Source organism: Gossypium raimondii, chromosome 2 (assembly GCF_025698545.1).
Source record: "Gossypium raimondii isolate GPD5lz chromosome 2, ASM2569854v1, whole genome shotgun sequence".
In the NCBI taxonomy this organism is placed as follows: domain Eukaryota; kingdom Viridiplantae; phylum Streptophyta; class Magnoliopsida; order Malvales; family Malvaceae; genus Gossypium; species Gossypium raimondii.
The window spans coordinates 29,401,939-29,428,738 of NC_068566.1; the positions used below are offsets into that span (position 1 = coordinate 29,401,939).

The window sequence follows — 26,800 nt, forward strand, 5'->3', positions numbered from 1 at the left end:
CTCCTTCCTCACGTTTCTCGTTAATTTCGGTGTTTTCTTTTGCTTGTTTTTCCATTCCTATTAAAAGCAATGCAGTAGTACAATAGGCCTTTCATTAAATGCGTTTTTCATTTGGAAATTTATTACAAATATACATACCACTTAAAACCAGCATTAGCAGCTCTCCATACAAAGTAGAAACTGCAACTTTTCTCTCTTAATGACCAATGAATAAACAATAAACAAGGAACTAAATAAGAAGGCATAAAATTTTGTATTTGTAGTTACAGATGGCTATCAAATTCACAAATGTGAATGAAAGTTTCAATGTTACCCTATCAACTTCCGAAGAGGAAAATGGCATTAAAAAAAAGAAAAGAATGGATTAGCACAGTTCTTTATTAACATTGTTACCAATTTTGATGATCTTCTACTCAACTTCCCGGTTGATCCCCCGCACCAGTTTCTTCAATCATTCTCCATATATATATAATTTTGTTCTCTATGAATGTTTTCACAGTTCAAACTCATCTTCAAGCTTCAACTGTTCTGCAGCAGCCTCTTCCTCCTCATCATCAATAACAAAATACGGGTTATGTGGCTCTGGTTTGAATTTATACCCAGTAAACACATAAAATGCGAGAGTGGCCACTTCCCCGGCCACCACACTGGTCCAAAGATACTTATATGATGTAATCGTCACCAAAGCATAGACCACAACTCGAGTAAAGTAAATATAGCAGATAACCACAATGTAATATTGCCTAAACAGTGTCAACTTCATCAAATTCACCGCAGCTTTGCCATCCGTCTTAGCTGCCTCTCGCAAGTTCTTAATCGACCAAACAATCGGGAACAATACCGCGCAACAACAAACAACGTCGACGAGCAAAAACACCTGTTTCCACACCATCCAATCGTGACCGAAAGGTCCGGTCTCATCGATAACAATCTGGGCAACATTAGCTACAACCTGAAGTGGAATCACAACCATCAACACATTCTTTTCCTTGTCCTGCAAGTAAGGTTTCAAAAACGACCACCCAGTACCAATCAAAACGATTAACGTAAAAAGCATTACTCCTTTCAAGAAACTGAATATGTAAAACAAAACATCCCAACCATGAGCGCTTCCGGTTCGTTTAATATACGATTTATCCTCTGCTTCACATAGCAGATTAACCGCTTTTAAAATAATCACAGCCAACATAAATAAATGGATTCTGAAAACGGTGAGTCGTTTTAAATAAAGCACGTAAATCCAAATCCCTGCCAATGTGAAATAAACGAGGGCGAAAATGAAGTAAACCCTAGGGAGAATCGTTTTCCCGGCGGAGAGATAATCACGATGTTTTTCCTTCCCGTCGAGATTGTACATCGCCGATCGGACATCCATCGATACTTTGACATGACTCAAACAGTTAGCGAAGACGAGCGTGTATTGATCGGCGGTGTTCTCTTGGTAAACGGTGTTGAAACTATTAGATTTCCCTTTAAGCTGTTTGAATTCGAAGACGAGTTTAACGAAATCGGAATTGAGAGCGCAGTTGATATACCCGTCTTCGATTTGTAATAACACTTGCATCCAAGCGTCCCGCGTGCAGAGAAAGAACCCGACCTTAGACATGTCGAGATCCGGGTTCTGGTTCGAGAGCGCAATGTTGGAGACGTTGAGCTCGAGGCGACCGCTGTGGGTGAAGCCGAACTCGTCGAAAGGGATTATGGGACGGTCATCGTGGCGGATCTCTGTTAATCGTATCTCAGCGTAACAAAATGAAACGAAAAGGGAGACCAAAAGGAAAGAGAAACAACATGGATAAATCGCCATGGGAAGAGAAATGGAAGAAAAAAAATTATGGTTTGTGTAGATCTGATACAAATATCATCAGATCTAATAATTTGTTTCCAAGCGATGGTCGAGAATTTTAAGCTTCCGAAAATTACAAAATTAGAACTTGGTTTTTTTTTTATATATGAACTGCCAAAAACAACCAGTTTGAAGTGACTGTTTCTCTCGTACATGGTACGGGTATTATGGTAACTTTCTATCCTGAATTCTGTTTAAACTTTAAACACGTGTTTAATTGCGATGGAAAAATATTATCTTCATTCCTTTTTCTGATTGTCAATTGGTCTAATTTTGCTTTCACTCCCTATATCTTCATCTCTTTAGTTTTAATACCATAAGTTTTAATCTCTTTACTTTTTAATTTAATTATTGTTGTAAGGCCCAATATTTACCCGGCCCGTAATAAAATAAACCAATCCAAATTTAAAAGTCCTCAGTCTAAACACATGGGCCCAGCATGGCCCAAATCGTTTTTAATCTAATACCCATATAATTGAAACCCTAAACCCAAATTTAACCCAGACCCAATGCCTAAAACAGTGGCCCAATTACACCTAGCCCAAATCAGCCCAAAACACAAAAAATACACAGCAGCCCTAGGGCAAACCCCAGCGCCGCAGCAGCTCCTCTCGTCCGCACGTGCCATGCCTCTGCACTCACGCGAGCCTCCGTACGCGTGCGCCTGTGCCTCCGTACGCTGTACCTACGCAGCAAACAAACAAACAACCAGCAACGAAAAGAAAATAGAAAAAGAGAGCAAAAAAAAAAAAGAAAAAAGAACAGAGAGAGGAGTGGGGGATTTTTGTTATGTATTTTTCTTTTCTTTTAGCTTTGGCTATAAAAAGCCGATTCATTTTCTGTAAAAGGAGGCCCTTTTTTTTTCATATGATATCAATACAGAGAAAGACAGATTAAAAATAAAAATCAAAAAATTCAAAAGAGGTGATTTTTCTAGGTTATTTTCTTCTTTTCATTCGCAGTTCGTTTCTTTTTCTTTTTCTTTTCGTTTCGGCATTTACTGATTGTTTATCAAAGAAAGAAACAACAGTAAGAGAGGGCAAAAAGGTTACCTGGTGGCAAGATCCTGGCTCTCTCCGTCGTCATCGGAGGTTGGGCTAAGATCGGAAGTCATCTGAATGGTCTCTAAGCAAAGCGGCGCAATGAGCCTTTCTTAGTTTAGGTTTCTATTTTAAAGAAATGAATTGTATTAAGGTTATTTTGGTTTATAAACAGGGTAATGAACGACGTCATTTAATGCCGATTTGATGGCTCTAAAAACAGCGTCGTTTGAAGGCCAAAACCCGTGCGGTGGCCTGACCCGGGAAGGATCCGCGCATTCTGACTTATTGGTTTATTTGCACTGAGAGTCCCTTTATGTTTTGCTCGGTTGCAATTGGATTTCTTTCCATTTTTCTTAATTTGTATCGCATATTTAACCTTATTTTCATTTAAATCCATGGTCAAACGCCGCCGTTTAGAGGCTTGTGACCCGCGCGGTGACCCGACCCGGGGAAGGATCCGCGCGTTTTGCTTGAATGGTCCATTTGCGCGATGAGTCCTTCTATATTTCGCCTTGTTTTTATTCAATTTTTATTATTATTTTAATCTATACATTATATTGGATTTCTGTTTCGATTGGATCCATGTTTGAACGGCACCGTTTTAAAGATTCAAATCCACATGCCAGAGAAGATTTTTGTGTTAAATTACTTTAATAATCCCTTTGGTGTTAAATGGTTTTCAATTCAATCGTTTGCATATTTATTTCAAATTAACCCTTAGAATTTTGTTTGAGTCCAAAATAGATCCACTTTCATTAAATTAATTGATTTATTATCATTAATTTCATTTGTTGGTATTGTATTTAATAGTATTTATATATATGTATATATATATATATATTAGTTAACCTAATTTTATATAAATTTCTTATTATATATTATTATTTTATACATTCATTACTTAATTTTATAAATATTTTTATATATGTTTTAGAGATTACCTTAATGTAATTTATATATATACCTTTTGTTTTGATTCACGTATGTATAAATGTATATAATTAACTTCAAATTATGAAATTAAATAATACTTCATATTTTATATATATGTATATATAGTATTTTTAGTATATGTACGTATATATATATAATAATATGTTATTAATTTCAAATCTTTTATGTATAGAAACCTTATTCCTTTTAAAGTTGTTATTTTATTTCATTTATTTAACTTTTATATATTTTATTATGTATATACTATTATTTATACTAGATCCTATTTTTATAAATCAAAATGTAGGTATTAATTTTATGTTATTCGCTGGTTTTATTTCTTTTCATTAAAATTTATTCAAACCTTTTATTTATTTTTAGTCCAACTATCAAAATTGCATCAAATGTTCGTATTATTTATTGTTATTATTATTTCTTTATTTTATTGTCTCAAGTTTTTTATATCGATTATTAATTTTTAGGTTGTAATTATTAATATGAATGTTTGTATAACATGATTAAAGAATGTTTGTATTAGCATATTACTTGCTTGATAGCTTCTAGTATAAATTTAGCTCGCTATTTATCTTTTGTTTTATATATTGCTTTTCAATTATATTGTTTGTAAGAATTAAAATTTATTAAAGTGTTATAATCATTTTATTTCATAATTCCTAAAAAGCGTGGTGTTCATAAGTTCTCGAGAGAATCGTGCCCTAACTTACTGGGCTTCAATTCTTTTCGATGTATTTAGATAATCAAGAATTTTTATTAAAACCATACAATTGTTATAATAAAACTTTTGAGATTTCAAGATGTTGGATCCTAACTTACTGGATATGACATTTTGTTATCTCGATTTTAAAATAAAGGCAATATTTGGTGTCTAGGAATCTCGAGAAATTAAACCCTAACTTACTGGGTTCTAATTTCTTGATTGACCCAAATAACCAAGTATCCTTCTCAAAATATATGAATTTTTTAAAATAAAAAAATGAATCTAACTTCGAAAATTGAACGGTTGCACTCTAACTCACTGAGTGTGGCGATTATTTTCTTTGAAATGGGTCCGTTTTATCATCCGATTCAATTGCTTAGATTTTATTTCATGGGATTGTATTTAAAAATCTTTTCAAGTTTCGACACTAAGACATTAAACAATCAATTCGGTACCAATTTTGGGCGTTACGAGGGTGCTAGCCCTTCCTCGTACGTAATCGACTCCCGAACTTATTTTCTTAAAATTTCGCAGATCAGAATCATTTTCAATGTGAGCTGATCACACCTCCAATAAAGATCGGTGGCGACTCCATTTTCAAAGTCGATTCCCATTTTTCAAAGACCTTAAAAATGGTTTCGACAATTGTTAAATTAGATATTTCTAAAATAAAAATTTCATGTGATCAATATTACACAAATGTAAGTCAAATAAAAATACTAAATCTTGAATCATAAGTTTCATCACCATTGTTTCATAACAATAGAATGATAGTCTCTTTTTTTTTTTTAGTTAATTGTATAAACTATGACCCTCATCTTAAATTGATTCCTAAACTTTAAATCATTCTAATTACATCCCTAATTATCAATTTTATAGTAATCAGACCCTTTGATACTAAAATTGTTAATTTAACTATTAAATGACACATCGATTTGATATGATATAATTTAAAATGGAAAAAATTGTAAAAGTAATACCTTAAAATTCTTACTTTACTTTTGTTTTATTTCAAATTAAGCTACTTAAGATTTGATGAGTCATTTAACAGATAAATTTAATAACAAAAGGACTTGATTGATATAAAACCAATAGTTTAAGAATGTAATTAGAACACTTTGAAATTTAGAGAGCAAATTAGAGAAAATTCATAGGTTGGGAGTGTAGTATGGTTTGATTCAATTTTAAATTGCAAATTTGTTTTAATTTTAAAATACCACATACTCTAAATTATATTGGGATCAGGTTGTCAATTTTAAGAAATTGGTATACATGTAGCAAGGAGAAAGGGTTCTTAACTTTAGAAAACAAAATTCATTCAAAAGTCAAAACAAGTCATGGCTTTTTTCATTTTAATTAAAAATATGATTATTTTAATATATATAATAAATTTTATAATTAAATCAACTAATTTAACCAACTTATATATATTACTTTAAATACCTTAATCTAAGCTGATTAATTCAAACGTTTAGAGTAACATGTTTTTTCTCTTTTCAATTGATACCGATAAGGCTAACTTTGTCAAAGCCTTTCCACTAACTCCTGTATATTAGTAGTCCATATATTTCATTGAGTCCCCAAATCTCTCTACGTTTCAACATGCCTACAACCTTCTCAAAGCTACTCTCCTCCACTTTCTTTTTTCTATCTACTCTGCTCCTCTTCTCCATTAAACTTGCCTCTGCAAAACCCCATGGCTTCTCAAACAGTTTGTCTCCCAAACACTTTGGCCTCAAACGACAGAAACTCAGCCATCTTCACTTCTACTTCCACGACGTCGTCAGCGGACGAAATCCCACTGCTATCCGGGTCGCCAGTGCAGCCTTGACGAACAAATCCGAGACTGGTTTCGACACTGTCGTGATGGTTCATGACCCTTTGACGGCTACACCCGACCGGAACTCCAAGCTTGTGGGAAAAGCGCAAGGGATTTACGCATCCGCAGCGCAAGACGTTGTTGGTTTGTTAATGGTAATGAACTTGGCTTTCGTGGAAGGCAAGTATAACGGTAGTGCCCTTAGTCTTTTGGGGCGGAACACGGTGTTCTCGACGGTGAGGGAGATGCCTATCGTCGGCGGTAGCGGCCTTTTCCAATTTGCCCGTGGATATGCTCAGGCGAAGACTCATACATTCAATATTAAAACTGGGGATGCAGTTGGTGAGTACAACGTCTATGTTCTTCATTATTGATGAGAGTATATGATTAATGTATGAATCCCAACGGCTTGAGATTTTGTGGACTTTGGTCTTCTTCTGTATAACTTGATAATTTGCTTTAAATTTATATGCTTTGGACAACTAATTTTGTGATTTGTCTCAAAAATTAATTATAAACTTTTTTTTATTATTTGTGATGGAGAGAGAACGTTCCATGAATTGTCATATATTGATAATGAATGTAATTTCCGGATTTTGTTGACCACTTTTACGTATACAATGTCTAAATCATATTTCTTTTTTCAAGATGAAGTGTTAATTAGCTAATTGCTTTACCCCTCACCACTTTCAAGGAAACCAAAATGGATGGAATTTCTTTCTTTTCTTTATTCCATTCTGAAAAAAAAAAAAAAGGTTTCAAGTCATCATGGTAGCACACCTTTAAAAAAGCTACGAATAAAATTTCAAAAGAAAAATGCTGCAAGAATGAGTGTTGCTTTATAAAAATAATTCTATTTTTTTATTAATTACATAAATGATTTGTACATAAATGACTTGAAATGAATAGTAAAAGTTGGTAGAGTGAAAGAAATTAGCGTCTCTATGCTGAAGACCTTATCCCGTGGTTAAAGGCTAATTTGCAAAGTAGTGCCAAATCAGTTGACGATGAGGTAACTTGGTCATATTTATTTGGCTTACTAACCTGGCGAATTTAGAAAAATCGAAATCTTTTTCTTTTTCAAGGGGTTCATGGAACACATGTGAGATAGTTAATATTTCATATATATGGGCAAAAACATTTTTTTTTTCTTTTCACAGGGAAGACATATCTAGGCGAAAGGAACAAAATTTAGCACACCAGACACCAGATAGCTAGATCAGCCTTTGCACCGACGGGGCGGTTCAAATTGCTTCTGAAAATGCTGCAGCAAGGGGATTCATAAGGAATAGAGATGGAGAGTAGATTATGGGGTTGATAAGTGTCAAAAGTAACATATTTTAGTCTCGTTTTTAATGCGCTTTTGGATGATTATTCAATGCAAAAATGGTCAATTTTATTCTCTTAATCCTTTAAATTCGTGTTTCTATACTTAGAAGATTATTTGGGAGCAAAATGAGCAAAAATCAAACAATTGGAGCAGATTTCAGTAGCCACACAGGCTGGACACACGAGCTGCCACATGACCATGTGCCAGACCGTGTGGATTTTGCGATTCGTACTCCAAATATGCGAAAAAAACGTAATTTTTAGATTTTTCAGGCATTTTAAGACCTATATATACCAAATATAAGAAGATAAGTGAGAGCCGTCAAAAAATTTTTAGAAGAAAACAACTTGGAAAACACCATTGAAGCCGACTCTGAAGCAGATTTCCACCAAGACTGAATATCTCTTTTTAATTTTTTTGAAGTTTATTATGAGTTTCTCTATTTCTTGTTGTTATATTGTCTTTGAAATGTTTTTATCTACGATTATGAATTAATTTTCTAAATACATAGGGGAGATGAGCCTTATGATGAATTTTGTCTTTTGATTTCTATTTTATGCAATAAATACTTGAATTTTGTTCTCAGTTATGTGTGTTTAATTCTTGATTTAATATTTTTAGATTATTAAATCATGTTTGATGTGCTTAATTCGGAGGAGGAATAGACCCTATTTAAGATTATATCTATCATAATTGAGTAGAGTGATAACTTGTTCATTTTGCACAATTTACGTGTTCAAATCGACTTATTCTCGAATTAATCCCTGCTAATTAGTGAATTTTGTGTTTAAATATTGACAAGAATGAAATTTAGGCACTTTAAATCAGAAACAAACAAAGAATGGATTAAATTGAAGCATGGAAAAGAGAAGAAGAACTGAATTATAAATTTTGAGACATTTGAGATGCTAGTCAGATTTTGACCTTGTAAAAGCCAAAAGTAGTAAATTAAATTTGAAAATATTTTGAATAGTTAGTGGTAGATGAGGTGGTGTACTTCAAAACACACCTTGAATACATTGGAAATTGATTGGAATTAATGCAATTATCCATTTTCTACCTTTTGTTCAAAACACTTGTAGCTTATTCTTTTCATTCTATCGATTTTTGTTTCAATAGCTTTTAATTTCTTTATTGGCTTAATTATTTTCAAGTCCCCTCCCTTTTCCATCAATCTCCACAACCATTTAATCCTTTACCATAAATCAACAAAAGCATGATTAATTTCATGCTTCACTAATATTCTAACTTAGCTTTAGGCCAGTATTATTTCCGGTCAGGAATCGTGATAAATGTATCTACACTAAAAAATCCTTCAAATCGGTATTCACCATCTCTCTGGAATATTAGGATTGACAAATTCATCCCTTAAAGTTAACTTGATTTCAATTCAAAGAAAGCAAGTTGGGTTGAAGTGGTTTTAGTATACAGTTAGGAAGACGAGTTGACTGTGCTGTATTTACATTTTCGTGAACAAGTTAGGGAGATTGTGATCGAATTTAAACGTCTCGCACAGTTGAGGTCGTTAATCTGAGTTGGATTCTTCAGAACGCAAGATTGCTGGGGTCTTGAATTGCAAACGCGTGTATCGCGATTCGACAACCAATAAGGGTTGGTTTGCAGGGCGTACTGAGATCAACTACGAGAGGAAGAATTGACAGTTAGGACATTCTTAACCGCTATAACAACTTATTGTTTGGAGGAGAAAACTAAATTTCGAGGATTGATTCAAAAATCGGAATCCACTGAGTCTAGGGCTAAGGCTTCCTAATTCTGTTTATAAAAATCCAAATTTATTTTCTAATTTAATTTTACTTTCGATCTATTTAATTGTTTGTTTCTACTATATTAATTATTTAATTTCTAGACATTGCAAACTCTCCTAACTTATTTAATTTATTTTTTAGTAGGTCCATTTGGAATCATGGGCACGACTATTGCCACGATTATCGGTTCGACTGAAATTCTGGTCATAAGAAAAACACAGAAGTTGATCATAATATCCAATCCCTATGGACTCGGCCCTACTACTCTTACTACTGTTTAAAATTATTTATTGTAGAAATTATTTTTGGTGATTTTGACGCCCATTAAATTTTTACGCCGTTGTCGGGGATTAGAGATTTTTTTCTAATTTTCTTGTTTACCTTTTGACCAGATCAGAATCAGGCTCTCTAGAGTTTGAACCAGAAATAGAGAAGTTGGCTTGAAAACTACGAAGAGCAGCTATTCAATGAGGTAAACGACCAAATCCCGGATTTGAAACCATATCCTACACCGAGGAAATTTTCCCATTTGACTAACCAGACGAGATGGCCTAGCAAACTATACACCAACTTGCAATAGCACCGGATGAACAACAACTGTCGAAACCATTCTTTTGATAAAATAAAAATTTAGTTGTCGACTTTAAAAACAAAAACTGGAGTCGCCACTGATCCTTTATCGAGGTGTGATCGGTTCACCTAAAAAATAGTTTTGGCCTACGAAATTTGAGAAAATAGGTTCGGGAGTCAGTTACGCACGAGGAAGGGTTAGCACCCTCGTAATGCCAAAAAATCGGTACCAAATTGATTATTTAATGTCTTAGTGTCGAGGATTTAAAAAGATCTTAAAAAAACTCAAATGATGAAACTTGAAAAGGATAATCAATTGTTCAAGCTATATAAAGAAATCGAGACCCAATACGTTAGGGTACAATTTCTCAAAACCCCCGAACTTTGAATATCACTTTTTAGTTTTTTAAAGAAAATCTTCATTTCGAGAAAGAAAATGTCATGCCCAATACGTTAGGACACCACAAATTAAGTTCCCGAAAATGATTTTTAAACTTATGCGTTTTGAATAACGAATATTCTCGGTTATTTGGAATTAACGAAGAAAATCGGAACCCAAGACGTTAGGGCTCAATTTTCTCAAAAATCCCTAACTTTGAATATCGTTTATATTTTAAAAGCCTTTGAATAAATAAAAAATAAAAAAAATGATTTTAATGTTTTGACAAAAATCAAAATATATTTTTAAAAGATATGTTAAAAATGTGAATGCAATATGAAACAAAAATTTTAATTTTAATTATATGTATACATAAGTATGATATATAAATGAATTTTGCAAATATGTATATGGATATGAGAGAAAAAAATGCATAAGCATTATAAAATGTTAATGCATATATCTACATGAATACATAAGTCATAAGAATAAAACAAGAATAAAACACATATAAAATATATTCATACATTTTAAAAAAAGTATAAATATAATATATTAGTAAATATAAAACATGGAAAATATTTATAATAGCTTTGAATAGAGGATAAAAATATATATTTACAAATTATAAAAAAACATATATAAATTATAAAATATGGAAAACGATAAATATTATGAAATAAAAATGTGTATATTTATATATAAAAAATGTAAAATAATAATAATAAAATATGTATATAGAATATATATTTAAAACGTTTTAAAAAAATTATATATATATATATGTATTAATATGCATATGCGCATATAAATAAGTATAATAATAATATATCATATAATAATAAACTAATAACAATACAGTAATAATAAAATAAACAGTATTAAAAATAAATAAAAAAAACTAAAATAACAAACTAAAGGTTAAGTAAAAAAAAGGCAGAATTTAAAGGTTAAATTCCTAAAACAAAAAAAAAAAAACAAGAAAGGGAGCAAATTAAAACATGCGTAAGTGGAGGAGGCCCAAAAAACAATTTTACCCAAACCACCCAAAGCATTGCGCAACATTGGATTAAATCAAAACATTAATAATGTTTCATGAAAAAATTTGAAAATAATAAAAAGAAGCGATTTTGAAAATAATAAAAACATGAAGGGCCCGAATTATAAATAACCCATCAACTTAAAACATGCGGATCTAATCGGGTTTTGGGTCAGGTCATACGGGCATTCAGGTACACCAAATACGGCGCCGTTTTTTAAATCAAATAAAAACCCCTTTTCCAGCCCTAAAAACCATTTTCTTTCTTTCTTTGAAGTTGCGCCGTATCTCTACCATCAAAACCCTTCCCCTGCTCCAATGGCAACGAAATGAAGGGGCTTCAACAACGCCACACCGGTAAGTTTCCCTCTACTCCCTTTCTTTATTCTTTTTTTTTTGTTTTTATAAACGAAAAAAAACAAAAACAAAGTAAAAACAGTAAAAAAAAAAGGAAAAACAAAATCTATCACCTTCAAAAAACGTTTTTCTCCTGTAATTTATTTTTTAATTTTCAATACAAAATTTTGCTAACCACTATTACAAATTCGATTTCCTTTTTTATACCCTCCCCCAAATCTTTTCCATTTGCTGCATATCTCCTCTTAATGTTGTTCGTGGTTCCTTTGTTGCCAGTATGTAGAAACTGCCCGGTGTGCTGATCGTGACTTGTTTCAAGAAGACTAGAAGAAACGTGCACAACGTGCAAGGCTGCTGAATGTGGGAGAGGCAACGTGGGGCAACATTCGCAGAGGCGGGCGAGGGAGTCGTGAGGCGCGTCCTAGGGTTTCTAACTCCTTTGCCAAAAACATGTTGTAGGCCAATTGGGCCGATTTCTGCTGTTTGGGTTAAGCTATTGGGCCGATTGGGTTATTTATAAAAATGGACTGTTTCTTGCATTTTTATTATCTTTAAGGTTCATTTAGTTGGGCCCGAGCTAAAATGGCCTATTACAACAACCCCTATGTATAACTTATCCAGCGGGAGGAAGCCATTCGAGTTGATGTCAGGTTTGGTTCATTTACTACTCACCTCGTGGATTACAGAACGAAAATCTGTACACCCATACCCATCTCAAAGAATTCTATATGGTGTGTACAAGCATGAAGCCTCAATAAGTAACTGAAGACCAAATTAAACTTTGTATTTTTCCTTTCTCATTAACCGATTTTGCTAGAGAATGACTATTTTATTTACCTTTGAGATCTTTTAATACATGGTCTGACATATTTCACTTATTTCTTGACAGGTTCTTTCTAGCAGCTCGAGCAGCCGAACTAAGGAAGGACATTATAGGAATCCGTCAAAGGGACACTAAATCGCTCTACGATTACTGGGAGCGATACAAAATGTTGTGTGCAAGTTGCCCACAACATGGACTGACTAAAGAGTCACTTTTGTGTTATTTCTATAAGAGGTTGTTCCTGATAGAAATGAAAATAATAGATGTTGCAATTGGAGGGGTACTTGTTAATATGACTCCTCAGAGAGCACAAGAGTTGATTTCGACAATGGCTGCTAACTCTCAATAATTTCGACTGGCTACAGATCCCACAAGACGGGTTCATGGTTAAATTCTCTATCTCTAGAAGATAAAATTGATAAGCTGACTAACATTGTTCAAAATTTTCTTATAGATAAAATGGGCCCAACACGGTGAAATTTAAGCTAAGCCAGACCACCCAACGGACTCATGTTCAATTTACATAAGGATTCGACAGGACAAGCAAATGTTGTTAGGAATTTTCCAGGATCGCCCCAAAAGCGATATGACCCATATTAGAACTCATATAATGTAGGGTGAAAAGATCACCCAAATATAAGTTATGGGTCTAATCCTTGGTTCAATCAACCTTACCAACAAATGCCGCCTCAGAATCAACAATTACCACCCTCAAAGTCATCATTGGAAGCCATAGTGGAAAGGCTAGCAAATAGTACTAAGAAAATCCAGTAAAAAACTGACATGTATTTGCAAGAGTTAGATAAGCAAGTAGCAAGCTTGCGCTCACGGTTAGCAGTTTGGAGTCCCAAAGTAACCTGCCGACCCAATCTGTGCTTAATTCTCAACATAAAGCAAGTGTTATAACATTAAGGAGTCGGAAGGTTCTGGAACCGATACCTGGCACGAGTCGTGCCCATGACGCTGGTCGAGATGAGAAGAAACTTGACTTGTCTAATACAAGAAGGAGTGAAAAGAGAAAAAGATCCTCGACACCTTTCAAAAGGTAGAAATCAACATACCTCTACTTGATGCAATTAAGCAGATTCCGTGATATGCAAAATTCTTAAAAGAATTATGCACGAGTAAGAGGAAGCTCTTGGGCAATGAAAATGTGAGTATTGGAGAAAATGTCTCAACCGTTTTACAAAGGAAAATACCACCTAAATGTAAGGACCAATGTATGTTTTCCATATCTTGCAAAATAGGTAGTGTCGGTATTAAAAAATCATGTGTGACTTAGGCGCATCAATTAATGTTATGCTTTGGAGCAGTTTAGATTTCAACATTTGCAAAAAGATGGGAGTGACAAAATGAGCAGTGAGGCAGCAGAACAAGTTTATGTAAGAAACAAATGGGTATTATTTGTTTATTTTAATTTATTTTGACATCAATTTTACTTTTTTTTTTCAAAATAGATTTTTATAATGAAAGAGAACTGTAGGATGAAGCATGCAAAAGGGTTAAATACTCTATTCCAACACCTGAGAGTTCTTTGGGGCCTCAAAAATAATATTGTATTAGAAAATGAGGTGTATACACAAGTGTTCATCCTTGACAATGATGGAAAAATGTAGGGATATGGATGTGGGATGACCAAATCTAGGTTGTTTGGCTATGGTTCAGTCACCTGAGGAAGCCAATCTACATCGGCCATCAATACATTGATTGAAGAGATGAGCGCTAAACATGTCAAGCAAATAAAAACAATTCAAGCCGAACAAGTAATTCGAGAGAAGACTCTACTCGAGAAAGCAGAATCTCGATTCCGTACAGAGGCCGCGGAGCGAGAAGCTCATTTGATAGTTGAGGCAAAAGAAAGATTTATGAAATTAACTAAAATTCGAGAGGCAAAGTTCATGGATATGATAGATGCTCGTGAGAAAAAGTATAGGGCTCTCCTTAACGAGTGTATGGCAAAGGGAATGTCAAGCAAGTACAAGGCTTTTCATAGTAAACATAGTAAGGTGACTATTTTATAACTAGATTGTCAATAAGTTTGTTAATGGTTTAATAGACATTCATTGTTGTAACTGAACGCTAGATTCTTATTTGACGTCTTCATTATTTTGTCAACTAATAATTAGTGGATGTACTGATGAAAATTCTTTATTTAGCTTCAATTTATGGTTCTTTGGTTAATACTAAAATATTCTTCCCACGTGTTCATGATGTTTCTCATCTAACTCGTATAAATAGAAAATGTACATTGCAATTTTTGCAGTTAAATTTCAGAGTAGTAGACTTGATGATAAACCCTTCAGTTCGAATGATGATGAATGAGGTTTACTGCATATTATGTATTATATATATGTTATAGTGGTTGATGAATGCAGTTGTCCCATAATTTTTTGACGTCATAGGAAACAGGTTGACATGTTTGCAACGTGTTGACTGCTTCTATTAGGATTTTGTATAATTTTTTGACGTCATGTGAAACAGGTTGACAACATGATCGCAACTTATTGACTGCTTCTGTTAGGATTTTGTATATAAATTACTAATTGCATTATTCAATGGTAATTTTGTATTTATATGATCATTTTATGTTAATTAACTGTTCAATTAATATTGTCTCAAACTTTTTTAAACCCAATACATACAAATTTGCTCATATTTTGCTAAAATAGGCTCTTAAAAATAGGGGAAAAAGGTCGTAACAAAATTGGACATGAGACAAAGATTTATCCTAACCTTTTTAAGTTTGCCTTAGACGAGTTTACCCTAACCTTTTTAAGGTTGCCTTAGATGAGTTTATCCCAACTTTTTTTAAGTTACCTTGGAAAAGGTCTATCCCAATATTTTTAAGGTTGCTTTAAACGAGTCTATCCCAACATTTTTAAGGTTGTCTTAAATGAGTCAATCCCAACCTTTTTAAAAGTTGCCTTAGACAAAGGTCTATCCCTACCTTTTTAAGGTTACCTTAGACGAGTCTATCCCAACCTTTTTAAGGTTGCTTTAGACAAGTCTATCCTAACCTTTTTTGAAGGTTTCCTTAGACAAGGTCTATCCTAATTTTTTTTTAAAAGGTTGCCTTAAACTGGTCTATCCTAACCTTTTTTAAAGGTTGCCTTAGACAAGGTCTATCCCAACTTTGTTAAAAGGTTGCCTTAGACTAGTCCATCTCAACCTTTTTTAAAAGTTGTCTCAGACAATGTCTATCCAAACCTTTTTAAGGTTGCCTTAGACGATTCTATCCCAATCTTTTTTAAAGGTTTCCTTAGACAAGGTCTATCCCAACTGTTTTTTAAAGGTTACCCTAGACAAGGTCTATCCCAACTTTTTTTAAAGGTTGCCTTAGACAAAGTCTATCTTAACTTTTTTTAAAAGGTTATCTTAGACTGGTCTATCCCAACCTCTTTAAGGCTGCCTTAGACGGGTCTATACCAACCGTTTTCAAAGGTTGGCCTTGACTAGGTCTTTTCCAACCCTTCAATAAGGATCGGCTTATGTTAACTTATGCTAACGCTTTTTTAAAAGTGTCGCGGAGCCTATGATAACTGTATTATAGACAACCCTTTTGGATGCGTCGGGAAAAGCATCGCAAAACCTATGCCAAACGTTTTTGTGTCGACTTAGGTAAAAAGAAAGTGTCGTGGTAGGCTTATTTTGTTGTAGTGGGTGCTTGGGTTGTCATCCTAGTTTGTGTAAAAAGGTTTGACTACGTCCAAAAAAAAAAGATTACTGCATGATTAATTGAAAATAATACCTTGCAAATTTTGGTTCAAACTCAATTTAGTGAAATGATTTAATTTACATGTTAAGTATGACTCCTATTTCAGTCAAATTTGAGAAATAATCTTCTAGTTAAACTTTGTTTATTTGTTTCAATCAAACACTGATTAGTTTAGATTATTTTATTATTATTTGACATATAAATTTAGCCTGTAAATAGGCTCTTTTACAACATTAGAAAATACACCTATTAGATATTAGAACTCATAACACATTTAGAGAATTTTGTGTTTACGTTTTGAGGGTTCTTTGTTTTCGGGTTTTCGGGGTTTAGTTTTTATCTCCATCTTTTTGTACTCTTCGTTTCTTTTGCCATTATATTAAAATTATCTTTACCCATGGTTTTTTATCCTCTTTGGAGGAATTTTTCCACGTTAAATTTGTGTGTTCAATTTCTCAATTTCTTCTGTTATTTTTACTTGTTCCTTGCTTAATCGGGTCGATCTCTAACATTACGTGTTTCAATTTTATGGACACTTGTTGATCAAACTAGGTATTTTGAGCACTTATTTATTTTCTGCCTATATTGTTTGCATTGATCATAGATGCGAAAAAAAGGCTTGATTTCTAATAAGTTATTGAATAATTTCTAATGTATGAAAGTACAATATGCTTGAGGGTAAGCATAAGCTAAGTAGGGGGATTTGATAGCTTGTTCATTTTGCACAATTTACGTGTTCAACTCAAATTATTCTCAAATTAATCCCTGCTAATTGGTGCATTTTGTGTTTAATTATTGACAGGAATGAAATTCGGGCACTTTAAATTAGAGACAAACAAATAAGGGATTAAATTGAAGCATAAGAAAGAGAAGAGGGACCGAATTGTAAATTTTGAGACATTTGAGGGGCTAGTAAGATTTTGACCTTGTAAAAGCCAAAATTAGTAAATTAAATCTGAGAATACTTTAAGTAGTTAGTGGTAGGTGGAAATGCCTAAAATTAGTATGTGGATTTTGTAAATAGGTAAGGTGGTGTACTTGAAAACACACATTGAATACATTGGAAATTGATTGGATTTAATGCAATTATCTATTTTCTACCTTTTGTTCAAAACACTTGTAGCTTATTCTTTTTCATTCTGCCAATTTTCGTTTCAATAGCTTTTAATTTCTTTATTGGCTTAATTATTTTCCAAGTTCCCTCCCTTTTCCATCAATCTCCACTACCCTTTAATCATTTGCCATAAAGCAACAAAAGCATGATTAATTTAATGCTTCACTAAAATTTTAACTTAGCTTTAGGCTGGTATTATTTTCGGCCAGGAATCGTGAGAAATGTATCCGCACTAAAGAATCCTTCAAATCGGTATTCACCATCTTTTCGGAATATTGGGATTGGCAAATTCATCCCTTAAAGTTAACTCGATTTTAATTCAAAGAGTGCACGTTGGGTTGGAGTGGTTTTAGCATACAGTTGGGAAGACGAGTCGACCGTGCTGTATTCGAATTTTCATGAATAAGCTAGGGAGATTGTGATCAGATTTAAATGTCCCGCGCGATTGAGGCTGTTAATCTGAGTTGGTTCTTCAAAACGCAAGACTACTAGGGTCTTGAATTGCGAACGCGTGTATCACGGTTAGACAAATTGGTAAGGGTTGGTTTGTAGGGTGTACTGGAATTAACTACGAGAGGAAGAATTGGCGATTAGGACGTTCTTAACCACTATAACCAGCTTATTGTTTGGAAGAGAAAACTAAATTTCGAGGATCGATTCAAAAATCGGAATCCACCGAGTCTAGGGCCAAGGCTTCCTAATTCTGTTTGCAAAAATCCAAATTCATTTTCTGATTTAATTTTACTTTCGATCTCTTTAATTGCTTATTTCTACTATTTTAATTATTTAATTTCTAGACATTGCCAACTCCCTTGATTTATTTAATTTATTTTTCAGCAGGTCCATTTGGAGTCGTGGGCACGACTATTGCCACGATTATCGGCTCAACCGAAATTATGTTCATAAGAATAACATGAAAGTTGATCATAATATCCAATCTCTGTGGACTCGATCCTATTACTCTTACTACTGTTTAGAGTTATTTTATTGTAGGAATTATTTTTTGTGGTTTCGATGCCCATCATGGAGTTGTATGCAATCTTAGAAATAGGACGACATAAATCTACCAGATTAGTGTCAAATCTAATAGAGGAATCCATAGATCAAGTTAATGCGATAATAGGGGGTTTTAATTAGAAAGAAATTTCAGTTAATCAACCTAAAGTTAGTTGCTCTTAGTCTTGAAGAGAGATATTAACATAGTTTTAGGATTTCTACGAATCAAGATATTAAGTGAATAAATTGTTTAATTTAGATTGATAGTGACAGATGTAGTCTAGGTGGATTCTTTCCTGAATATTGTTTTGTTCATTGGTTGTTAATCGATTATTGCCCTAATTTGTTCTTTGTTGTGTTCTTAGTTAGTTATTTTAGTTAATTTTAGTTTTAATCAGTCATCTTAATTTTTCGTTTAAATGATAGAAAGACAGTAATTACTAGTACTTTTAGTCTTCATGAGAATGATATCTTGCTCACTGTAGACATACTATTTATTGATAGGTGCACTTGCCTTTGTTGTATTTTAGTTGGTTTCGTGGACATCAAGTTTTTGACGCTGTTGTCGGGGACTAAACTATTAGGAAAAGTTTATTTTTATTAATTTAGCCATTTTTTATTTTAATATTTTTATTTAATTTTTATATTCTAATTTCTTTTAATTCTAGCAACCAATGATTGGCTGACGTGGTAAATGGGTGGCACCGATCTCTTTGGCTCCATCAACTTTCACTATTCATTTCAAGTTATTTATGTACATAATAAAAAAAGTGAGTCATTTTTATAATTAATAAAAAATTTCTGACTTATTTCTAAAAAAATGAGAATTTTGAATTGCAAAAGAAAAATGTTTAAGAAAAGTTGAATTACGATTAACTTTTATATTTAATGGATGAATATTAGCATTTGAATGGTTGTGATTAATATATTAAGCGGGTATTTGATCTAAGGAATATAAGATAATGTTTTGCAATAAAATTACGAGAAAGTAGAATTACGTTTTATGATAAGATTACAAGAATGTAAAATTACTAACAATATGTTACAATACTTGATTTGGTTCATTTAGTTGAAATGTAATATTCAAATGTTTGGGTAACGATATGTAAAGTTACCTAGCATATTTTACTAAATTGTCATTGTTTTAGTATTTTTTTTAATAAGATTAGTTCCTTTACTATTTTTAGTCTCCATTCCTATAAAATTATGATAAATTATTACAAATATTACTTTTTATTAGAATTTATATATTAATAAGTAAATATATGATGTTGAAATAAATTTAAAAATCGTAGATATAATAATTCATGAAAATTGATTGCATCATCAACCATAATTAATATACTAATAAATAAAATATTAGAGTAAATATAATAATTATAACTTTAAAGTGTTTCATTGTAAAGAAAAAAGTATTTTTAATTAGTCTTAAATTTTATTTGAGAAAAGAAGAAGCTTAAATTGATTAAAATAATAAAAATAAATAACGAATTGGTCTAAAATTTAAGATTATACTTGTAATCTAAGATAATTTAATAAATGGGTCATAATGAGATTACATCCTATATTATAACATCTTAACACTATTTGAGAATGTAAGATTATGGAGTGATCGAAATATTGAGAATTCAAACAACATAATCTTATTATGGAATGTAACATTATGGGCTGTAAATGTAAGATTTAACCAACCAAGCGCACCTTAAATGTCATAGACTAGATCCTAAACCCTAACATAGTTGTACATTAATTAGGTTGTATGATAGAGTATAGTCAGTATGGTATTTATAGGTGTTTATATGTTGGGCAGGGGTGAAACTAGAAAATTTTTTCAGGGGGATCGAAATTAAATTGTAATTTTTACGATAGAAAAAAATGCAATTTTACCATTTTAATAGACTATATATTTATAATTTTTAAAGGATTAAATCAAATTTTTATATTTTTAGGAGAGACCAAAGTGCAATTTTATCTTTACTAATTTAAAATTTTAAAAATTTTAAAGGGACATATATAAAATTTTTCATTTTAGAAAGGGCCGGGGCCCCTACCAACCTCCTAATTTTGCCACTAATGTTGGGTTAGGTTGGATTTAGGTTGACCTTATATACGTTATATATCATATATAATTGCTTAAATTTGGCCCGACTCAAAATATGAATTTTAAAATATTTACTTTATATTTTTGTAAATGACTAATTTGTGTTTGTTTAGGCTTACTTGTATCATTGTTTAATTTAAAAACATTATTTTATTATTAAAATTTTAAATATAAACAAATCAAGATAATTTTGTTATATTTACATTATGATATAATACATTTAGTTTTCATATAATATAAAATACATAATACATATTAATGGGGCAAAACCAAAGGGTAAGTAAGGATGTTGTCCCTTAAAATGTTAAAATTACAAATAAAATAACATTTTAACCTTTTAAAATTTATAATTTAATTTCGACCTCTTAATTTTTATTTTCTGACTTCACCCCTATATATATATATTTTTTATCAAGATATTAACATATTACATTATAAATTATATAATACAAAAGCAAAGTATGGAAGGAAATTGAAATGTGAAATTGCAAAATTAGTATTGTTTGGTTCGTAGTTGAGTCTGAGAGTGAAAAAGGCCCATATCAAGTGTTTAAAATTAGATTAAGATAGGTCATTCAAGGAAACATTCAGAATATATATATATATGTATTCTTACAATTCCAAGAATTTCTTAAGTAATAATTTTCCCTTCACATATAATTCGATTTGGTATAGTGGAAACCATAATTCAAAACTAGTTACTACTACTAATAATAACAACAAGGGGTCACAACTTGAATATGGAAATGGAAGCGATTCTTTTCACTACATCAGCTTCTCTTCTTCCTCATATTCACTGCTCTTCTAAGCTTTCCCCGAGAAGAAAGCAAGAGCACCCACAAAGGGTGCATTAATATAAGTAGCTGGCTCAGATTGTTGATAATTGTTACGATCATCAGCAAAGTTGTCTTTACTATCAGGTCCACCTATGACGGCTCCAGCAAGGACGTTGGGATTAGGTGAGTTAGCGTAAAGGTATTGGAACCCATTGTTGCAGTTTATACGATCAGGGTGCGCCTTAATGGATGGAACCGATGAACCCCTATGGTGCACATGTTGTGGATATCTCTCTCCAAACCCAACCATGTATGACATTTTGGCTGGATTATCGCCTAAGATGTAGTCCACCTGCTTTTTTGCTTGTGCTATGAGGCTCTCAGCTGTTACAGTTGAAGTCCCACATGTGACGACTCCACCATTTGTACTGAGATATTTGGCGTATGTCAAGAGGAGGAAAGTTGTGGTTGTCACATATTGTAGATTGCTTTCACTGGCTTTGTAGAGAAGGCCCCCTGGTGTATATTGGGCTTGGAACCCTGATGATCCTGGAATTAGGGAGCATATGTAGTTGTCTGAATGTGATTTGTATAATTGAAACTCTGATGTGCTTTTCTCCAAGAAGTCCTGTTAAGAATTAAAATCATTCGTAACTGGTTAAGTTTCGGGTTTGATGTTGATTCGGAGAGTCATGAAGGCTCGAGGACATACCTTGGAAAGAAGGACCTTTGTCCCAGCTCTCTTATCATCCCAACTGAAGGAGAAATCATCATTATCTGATCCCATGGTATGGCCATTGGATTGGATGTATGATAAGTACGAACTGTCCTGCGTCGCTCGATGCATCCATGACGCTCCCCAAAGAAGCTCATCCTGCATGTTCAAACCATTTTGATCAATGAATCATGATTAATTTTCCAATGGAACATGAACCAAAAGTGTATTTCACTATTTCTTACTTGGTATCCAGAGTAAGAGCAGTAAAATGGGCAGACCACAGAATTCAGAGAGTCACTGTAAGACCCTCGGTACTTGTCTGCGAAATCGAAGACCTGCATTCATAAACAGAGGAGATTAGAAACATGAAAAGAACAAATGAGACTGCTAGTAATTTATGGATTCTTATTACATTCTTGGCAGTTTGAAGCAACTTGGCAGAGTAGGAAGGGTCGGAATCTTTAAACACTATCGAAGCTGCAGCCAATGCGGCAGCCGTCTCGGCTGCTACATCGGATCCTGGATTTTGAGCAGACACCTTGTATACATTGCGTGGGGTATCCATGTCTTCGGGTCTCTCCCAGCACTTGTGGTCCATGTTTGGATCTCCCACCTATAACATATCACAACATTGTAAAAATGATTTTGTTATCTTCCCCGAAGTTTCAAAACTTTGAACACACTCACTTGAACGTATAAACTGTCAGGGGTAGCAGTAGCAGCTTTTAGAAGATAATCCGTGGCCCATCGGAGGGCAGTATTTGCATTCCCAATCTGACTATGCATTGAACCGCCAAATTCAATAACACTCCATGCCAACATTGTTGTGGTGAAGGCCATTGGAAGGCCAAACTTGACATTATCTCCAGCATCATAATAGCCACCCACAAGGTCCACGTGATAAGAAGCACCGTCGGACAAACCAGAGTTACCCCTCCATTTGAGGCGTTGATTAGACGGCAACGGACCCGACCGTTGTCCCTCAAAGAAAAGAATAGACTTTTCAAGAGCATCAGCGTAATCTCGAGAAGTGAAAGCAGTAGAAAGTAAACTAAGGGATAAAAAAGATGTACAAAGAATCAGCATTGTTATAGGAGCAGCCATTTTTTATAATTTGGCTCTTCTCGAATGCGTTATAGGTGGTGGTGGGAATGTGTTAATGGCAAGGGGAGTTCATTTATAGGCAAAAAATAAGCAGGAAGTTGTGAGGTCGTTAGACGTTAAGGTGGAACCAAAAAGACAAGAAACATTCATGCAGCTCACGGGATCAACTGCGTAAATTTGGAGGATATGTTGTTATGTAATGTTATGTTATGGGGACGACATTGAAAACTTGATCCAAACAAAGATATGGGAACATGGAAGGTCTTGGAACAGACACAAGAACCTAACTTACTGTTATCAATGTTGGGTCTCGTGTTAATAAAGTCTCTGTAATAGTAGAGAATGATAAAATCCGTCACAAAAAGTCTTTGCAAATGCTGCGTGAATTAAGATCAACTTTTTTGCAGATAAACTTTTGATTATAAAATACCGTAATTAATGCCGTGTGAGTATTTTAATTTCCTTTTCGTAGAGAACATAATTTTGTCACTATCTATAAAGTCACGGATGCGTATAATAAAGCTGAGTCACATGGGACTCCAATGCTATTTAGTTCAAATTATGGGTTTGATACCCCTCAAATTCCAGATTTATTTCCCATACTAGTTTGGAGAGGAAGTGGCTTTGGCCTAACCTTCTTTCCCATATTCTAAGGAATATTTACAATCCTTTTTTCTTCTCATTTCTAGACGACTTGGACTGGTTTAGCTTAATTAGTTAGAGTCCAAACAATAGTCCCAAAATCATGTGATTGGAAGACATAAGAGAGGCCCCTAAAATCGTAAAAAGGCTTCACCTGGTTGGTCTAGGAATTCAGAAATTTGTTGGCTAACGATTACTGCGGCTTTGATTTTGGAACCTCCTTCCTCCTTTTGTAGACTTTTCAGAGACCTAGCCTCCTGTTTTTACTGCCCAAAATTTATCCCTATTATGCATGAGATCAGATTTTTTAGGGCTCTATTTTCTAAGCCTACTTTCCTCAATTGGTTTTGTAATAAAAGGAACCAAGATGTGTGTCACGTGTGTTCTTTTTACTATTAACAATATTGAAAAATGCTTGCCTACTTGGGATAATGCAACTCCCAGACATAATATGTTTACTCAATTTGCTAATGCTGTCTTCTAAGGGAATCAAAAGCAACTCCCCAACCTCAAAAGTCGTATGTCTAAAATTAATAAATGCAATTAGTGATCATGCTATAATATCATATTATCAGCTTCTTGTTTTGTAAATTAATTAGTAGTTGATATTTGATGTCTTGGTATTCAATGAATAAAATGATATGTTATTAAAAGGGTTAATATTTAATGGTATAATTTTATATATCATTAATGAAATAAAATTAAGTGAATTTAGTTTTTAAATTTTATTTGATAATGCGTCAACATTTATTAATAGTTAATAAAACTGTGCACAATCTCTACATCAAATAGTAAAAACATAATGGAGGAGATTGCATTATGCCCATCTGCTAAAAAAAATGAACAATTTAGTTTATATACATTAGATCAAAGAGCAAATCGGTCATTTCTATTAAAAATTAATTCATTTTCACGGTTAAAAATGGGTATGGTTGACATAATAATCAAGCCACGTGTACCTTATGCTTACATGCATGGATCAGTTTTTAACAAATAGGAATTGATAAAATTTTGAACAAAAGGATCAATTTACTTTTTGATCTAACATGCTCATTTTTTTGAGTAAAAGAAACAAAATGTATTCTGGCACTTAATATAGAGACTTCCGTAGTACTTTTACTTGTATCAAATATAAATCCTTATTTAAAAAATGACGTGGAATGAATTTAAATTAATTTTTTTTTACGAATTATCAATGAGTAGATTAATTAATTGTTTATAGAGGAAGCAGGATGGAGCTGTTTGTTTGCTGCTGAAACAAACTTGTAACTTTTGCCTGTTTTTCTCAAAAATTGGAAATGGGTTAACTTAAAATTAAAACTAAACGGCAAGCGGGTGTTTGGGTATCCAATGGTTGGGGGGTTGCGTGATCTTAGCCCAATCAGAGTTCATTTCCTTTTTGTCTGGCTCACCCCTCTTCATCATCCATCACCTTTACATTTCTATACTAATCACCAATTCTTCCTTAAATTACTTTTAAACTCCTAATTATTTATTTATTCTTTAGTATCTGAGTTTGATATTCTTTTTTTATGTACTACTTGTAATGTATGTGATATCTGTATTTGACAAAAGTTAACACTTCACTATCTCGAAAGTAACAATGTCAACTTTTCTTGTTTAATTTGAATTTTAGAATTGATTTAATGAAAATTCATAATTAACTAATAATATTAACAATTAACTTTCATCGAATCGAATCACCACACCACATCTCATAAGTTAAACACTAATAATATCAACAATTAACATTCATAAAATCAATCTTAAAACTCAATTAAATATTAAAAATTAACACCATTACCTTTAGATACCAAAATATTTAATTTTTATCAAATATATATACCAAATTGAAAAAAGAAGAAGACACATGCACCATATTAAAATATATATCAAACTTAAATTCCAAATGATATTCTTCAACAGTACATTATATCCATAAACTTATTCCAATCTACAATCTCCGGAGTATTAAAAATTGTGGCTTGATTTTATATAAACAATGTTATTTTTATGGAAATAGGTAATATTAAATTATTTACACTTAATGTATTTGAACTTGATAACTTATATCTACTCGTATCTAAAATATTTTTGGACTTAACTGGCACCTAAACATGAAAATTGTAAGCCAGCTTCATACTTTGTTTTAGGTACCTAACAAACACTGTTAAAATAAATTAACATGGCGCTGGCGACCAATAACATAATGATGTGGTAGTCTCACATTTTAATATGTGACAAAAAATAAAATTTATAATTTTTTTGGCTGGAAAACAAATAAATTACGAAAATAGGCATTTGCTACATTGGCCTGGCAGCACTTGACAAATACGCAGCACTAATGACCTAAAATATTCAGGGGCTTGATATGTAAGTTTCCCTTTTTTAGCTGAAAAGAAAAAAGGGTTTAAAAGTGCCACGACGGCACCAAACTGTAAATGGGTAAGTAGCCTCATAAGTACAAAGCATTCAAACGAGCCTACCATTTTTATACCTAATTTTGTTTAAACTAAAATGATTTTATTATGAAAATTCAGAATAAGTCTTTGAAAGTTCAGAACCTCACTTGGTAGAGCATTCATAGGGAGATTTCATTGATATGGGATAAAAGGGGCCTGCTAATATATTTTATTCAAGTGAAAATTTGAACTCTTTGTAATGACAGTGAAACTTCATTATCTTTTCCAGCCGAATAATCTTGCAGGTAAGACCAAAAGAAGTGGCCATTTCATACGGTCAATCTGAATGAAATAGAAGCATCAATTCGTTCGGGTAAAACATCACAGTAGGAAAAGAATTGGAAAAGTTAAGAGTCTGAGAAGTTGCAAGTTCCATATTTTTCCTGAAACCTCAAAGCATATCTTGAGCATGCTTGTGATGGGGAAAAAAATAAGAACACTGTATGTGTACTTGTATAACTATGGTGTTGTTATTCCTTTATGAAAACTAGTTCAATTTACCCACTCAGAATAAAACAAAATAATAAACAATGGGAGTTTATGAAGCAG

At 32.9% G+C, this 26,800-nt stretch overlaps 3 protein-coding genes across 3 annotated transcripts; 1 reads left to right on the forward strand and 2 right to left on the reverse strand.

Moving 5' to 3' along the window:
- Nucleotides 1-89: 89 nt before the first annotated feature.
- Nucleotides 90-1,909, reverse strand: LOC105788200 (protein CANDIDATE G-PROTEIN COUPLED RECEPTOR 7). Its single transcript, XM_012614966.2, has one exon. The coding sequence runs from the start codon at nt 1,805-1,807 to the stop codon at nt 494-496; it is 1,314 nt and encodes a 437-aa protein (XP_012470420.1). The 5' UTR covers nt 1,808-1,909; the 3' UTR covers nt 90-493.
- A 4,184-nt stretch (nt 1,910-6,093) lies between these two features.
- LOC105788199 (dirigent protein 22) lies at nt 6,094-7,767 on the forward strand. Its single transcript, XM_012614965.2, has 2 exons — nt 6,094-6,701; nt 7,520-7,767. Exons 1-2 carry the CDS (start codon nt 6,143-6,145, stop codon nt 7,552-7,554), a joined length of 594 nt encoding a protein of 197 aa, XP_012470419.1. The 5' UTR covers nt 6,094-6,142; the 3' UTR covers nt 7,555-7,767.
- A 13,356-nt stretch (nt 7,768-21,123) lies between these two features.
- Nucleotides 21,124-23,399, reverse strand: LOC105788196 (endoglucanase CX). Its single transcript, XM_012614962.2, has 5 exons — nt 22,731-23,399; nt 22,456-22,656; nt 22,286-22,378; nt 22,038-22,199; nt 21,124-21,953 (listed from the first exon to the last, which is right to left on the reverse strand). Exons 1-5 carry the CDS (start codon nt 23,145-23,147, stop codon nt 21,354-21,356), a joined length of 1,473 nt encoding a protein of 490 aa, XP_012470416.1. The 5' UTR covers nt 23,148-23,399; the 3' UTR covers nt 21,124-21,353.
- Between the last annotated feature and the right edge of the window lie 3,401 nt (nt 23,400-26,800).

Bases quoted from the DNA above. Each gene is read 5' to 3' on its own strand.
- LOC105788199 (XM_012614965.2), top strand. From the start codon at position 6,143: ATGCCTACAACCTTCTCAAAGCTACTCTCCTCCACTTTCTTTTTTCTA. The intron at 6,702-7,519 runs GTGAGTACAACG...TTCTTTTCACAG, and splicing joins TAAAACTGGGGATGCAGTTG to GGAAGACATATCTAGGCGAA.
- LOC105788200 (XM_012614966.2), bottom strand. From the start codon at position 1,807: ATGGCGATTTATCCATGTTGTTTCTCTTTCCTTTTGGTCTCCCTTTTC.
- LOC105788196 (XM_012614962.2), bottom strand. From the start codon at position 23,147: ATGGCTGCTCCTATAACAATGCTGATTCTTTGTACATCTTTTTTATCC. The intron at 22,657-22,730 runs GTGAGTGTGTTC...GATATGTTATAG, and splicing joins CTGACAGTTTATACGTTCAA to GTGGGAGATCCAAACATGGA. The intron at 22,379-22,455 runs GTAATAAGAATC...TTATGAATGCAG, and splicing joins TGCTTCAAACTGCCAAGAAT to GTCTTCGATTTCGCAGACAA.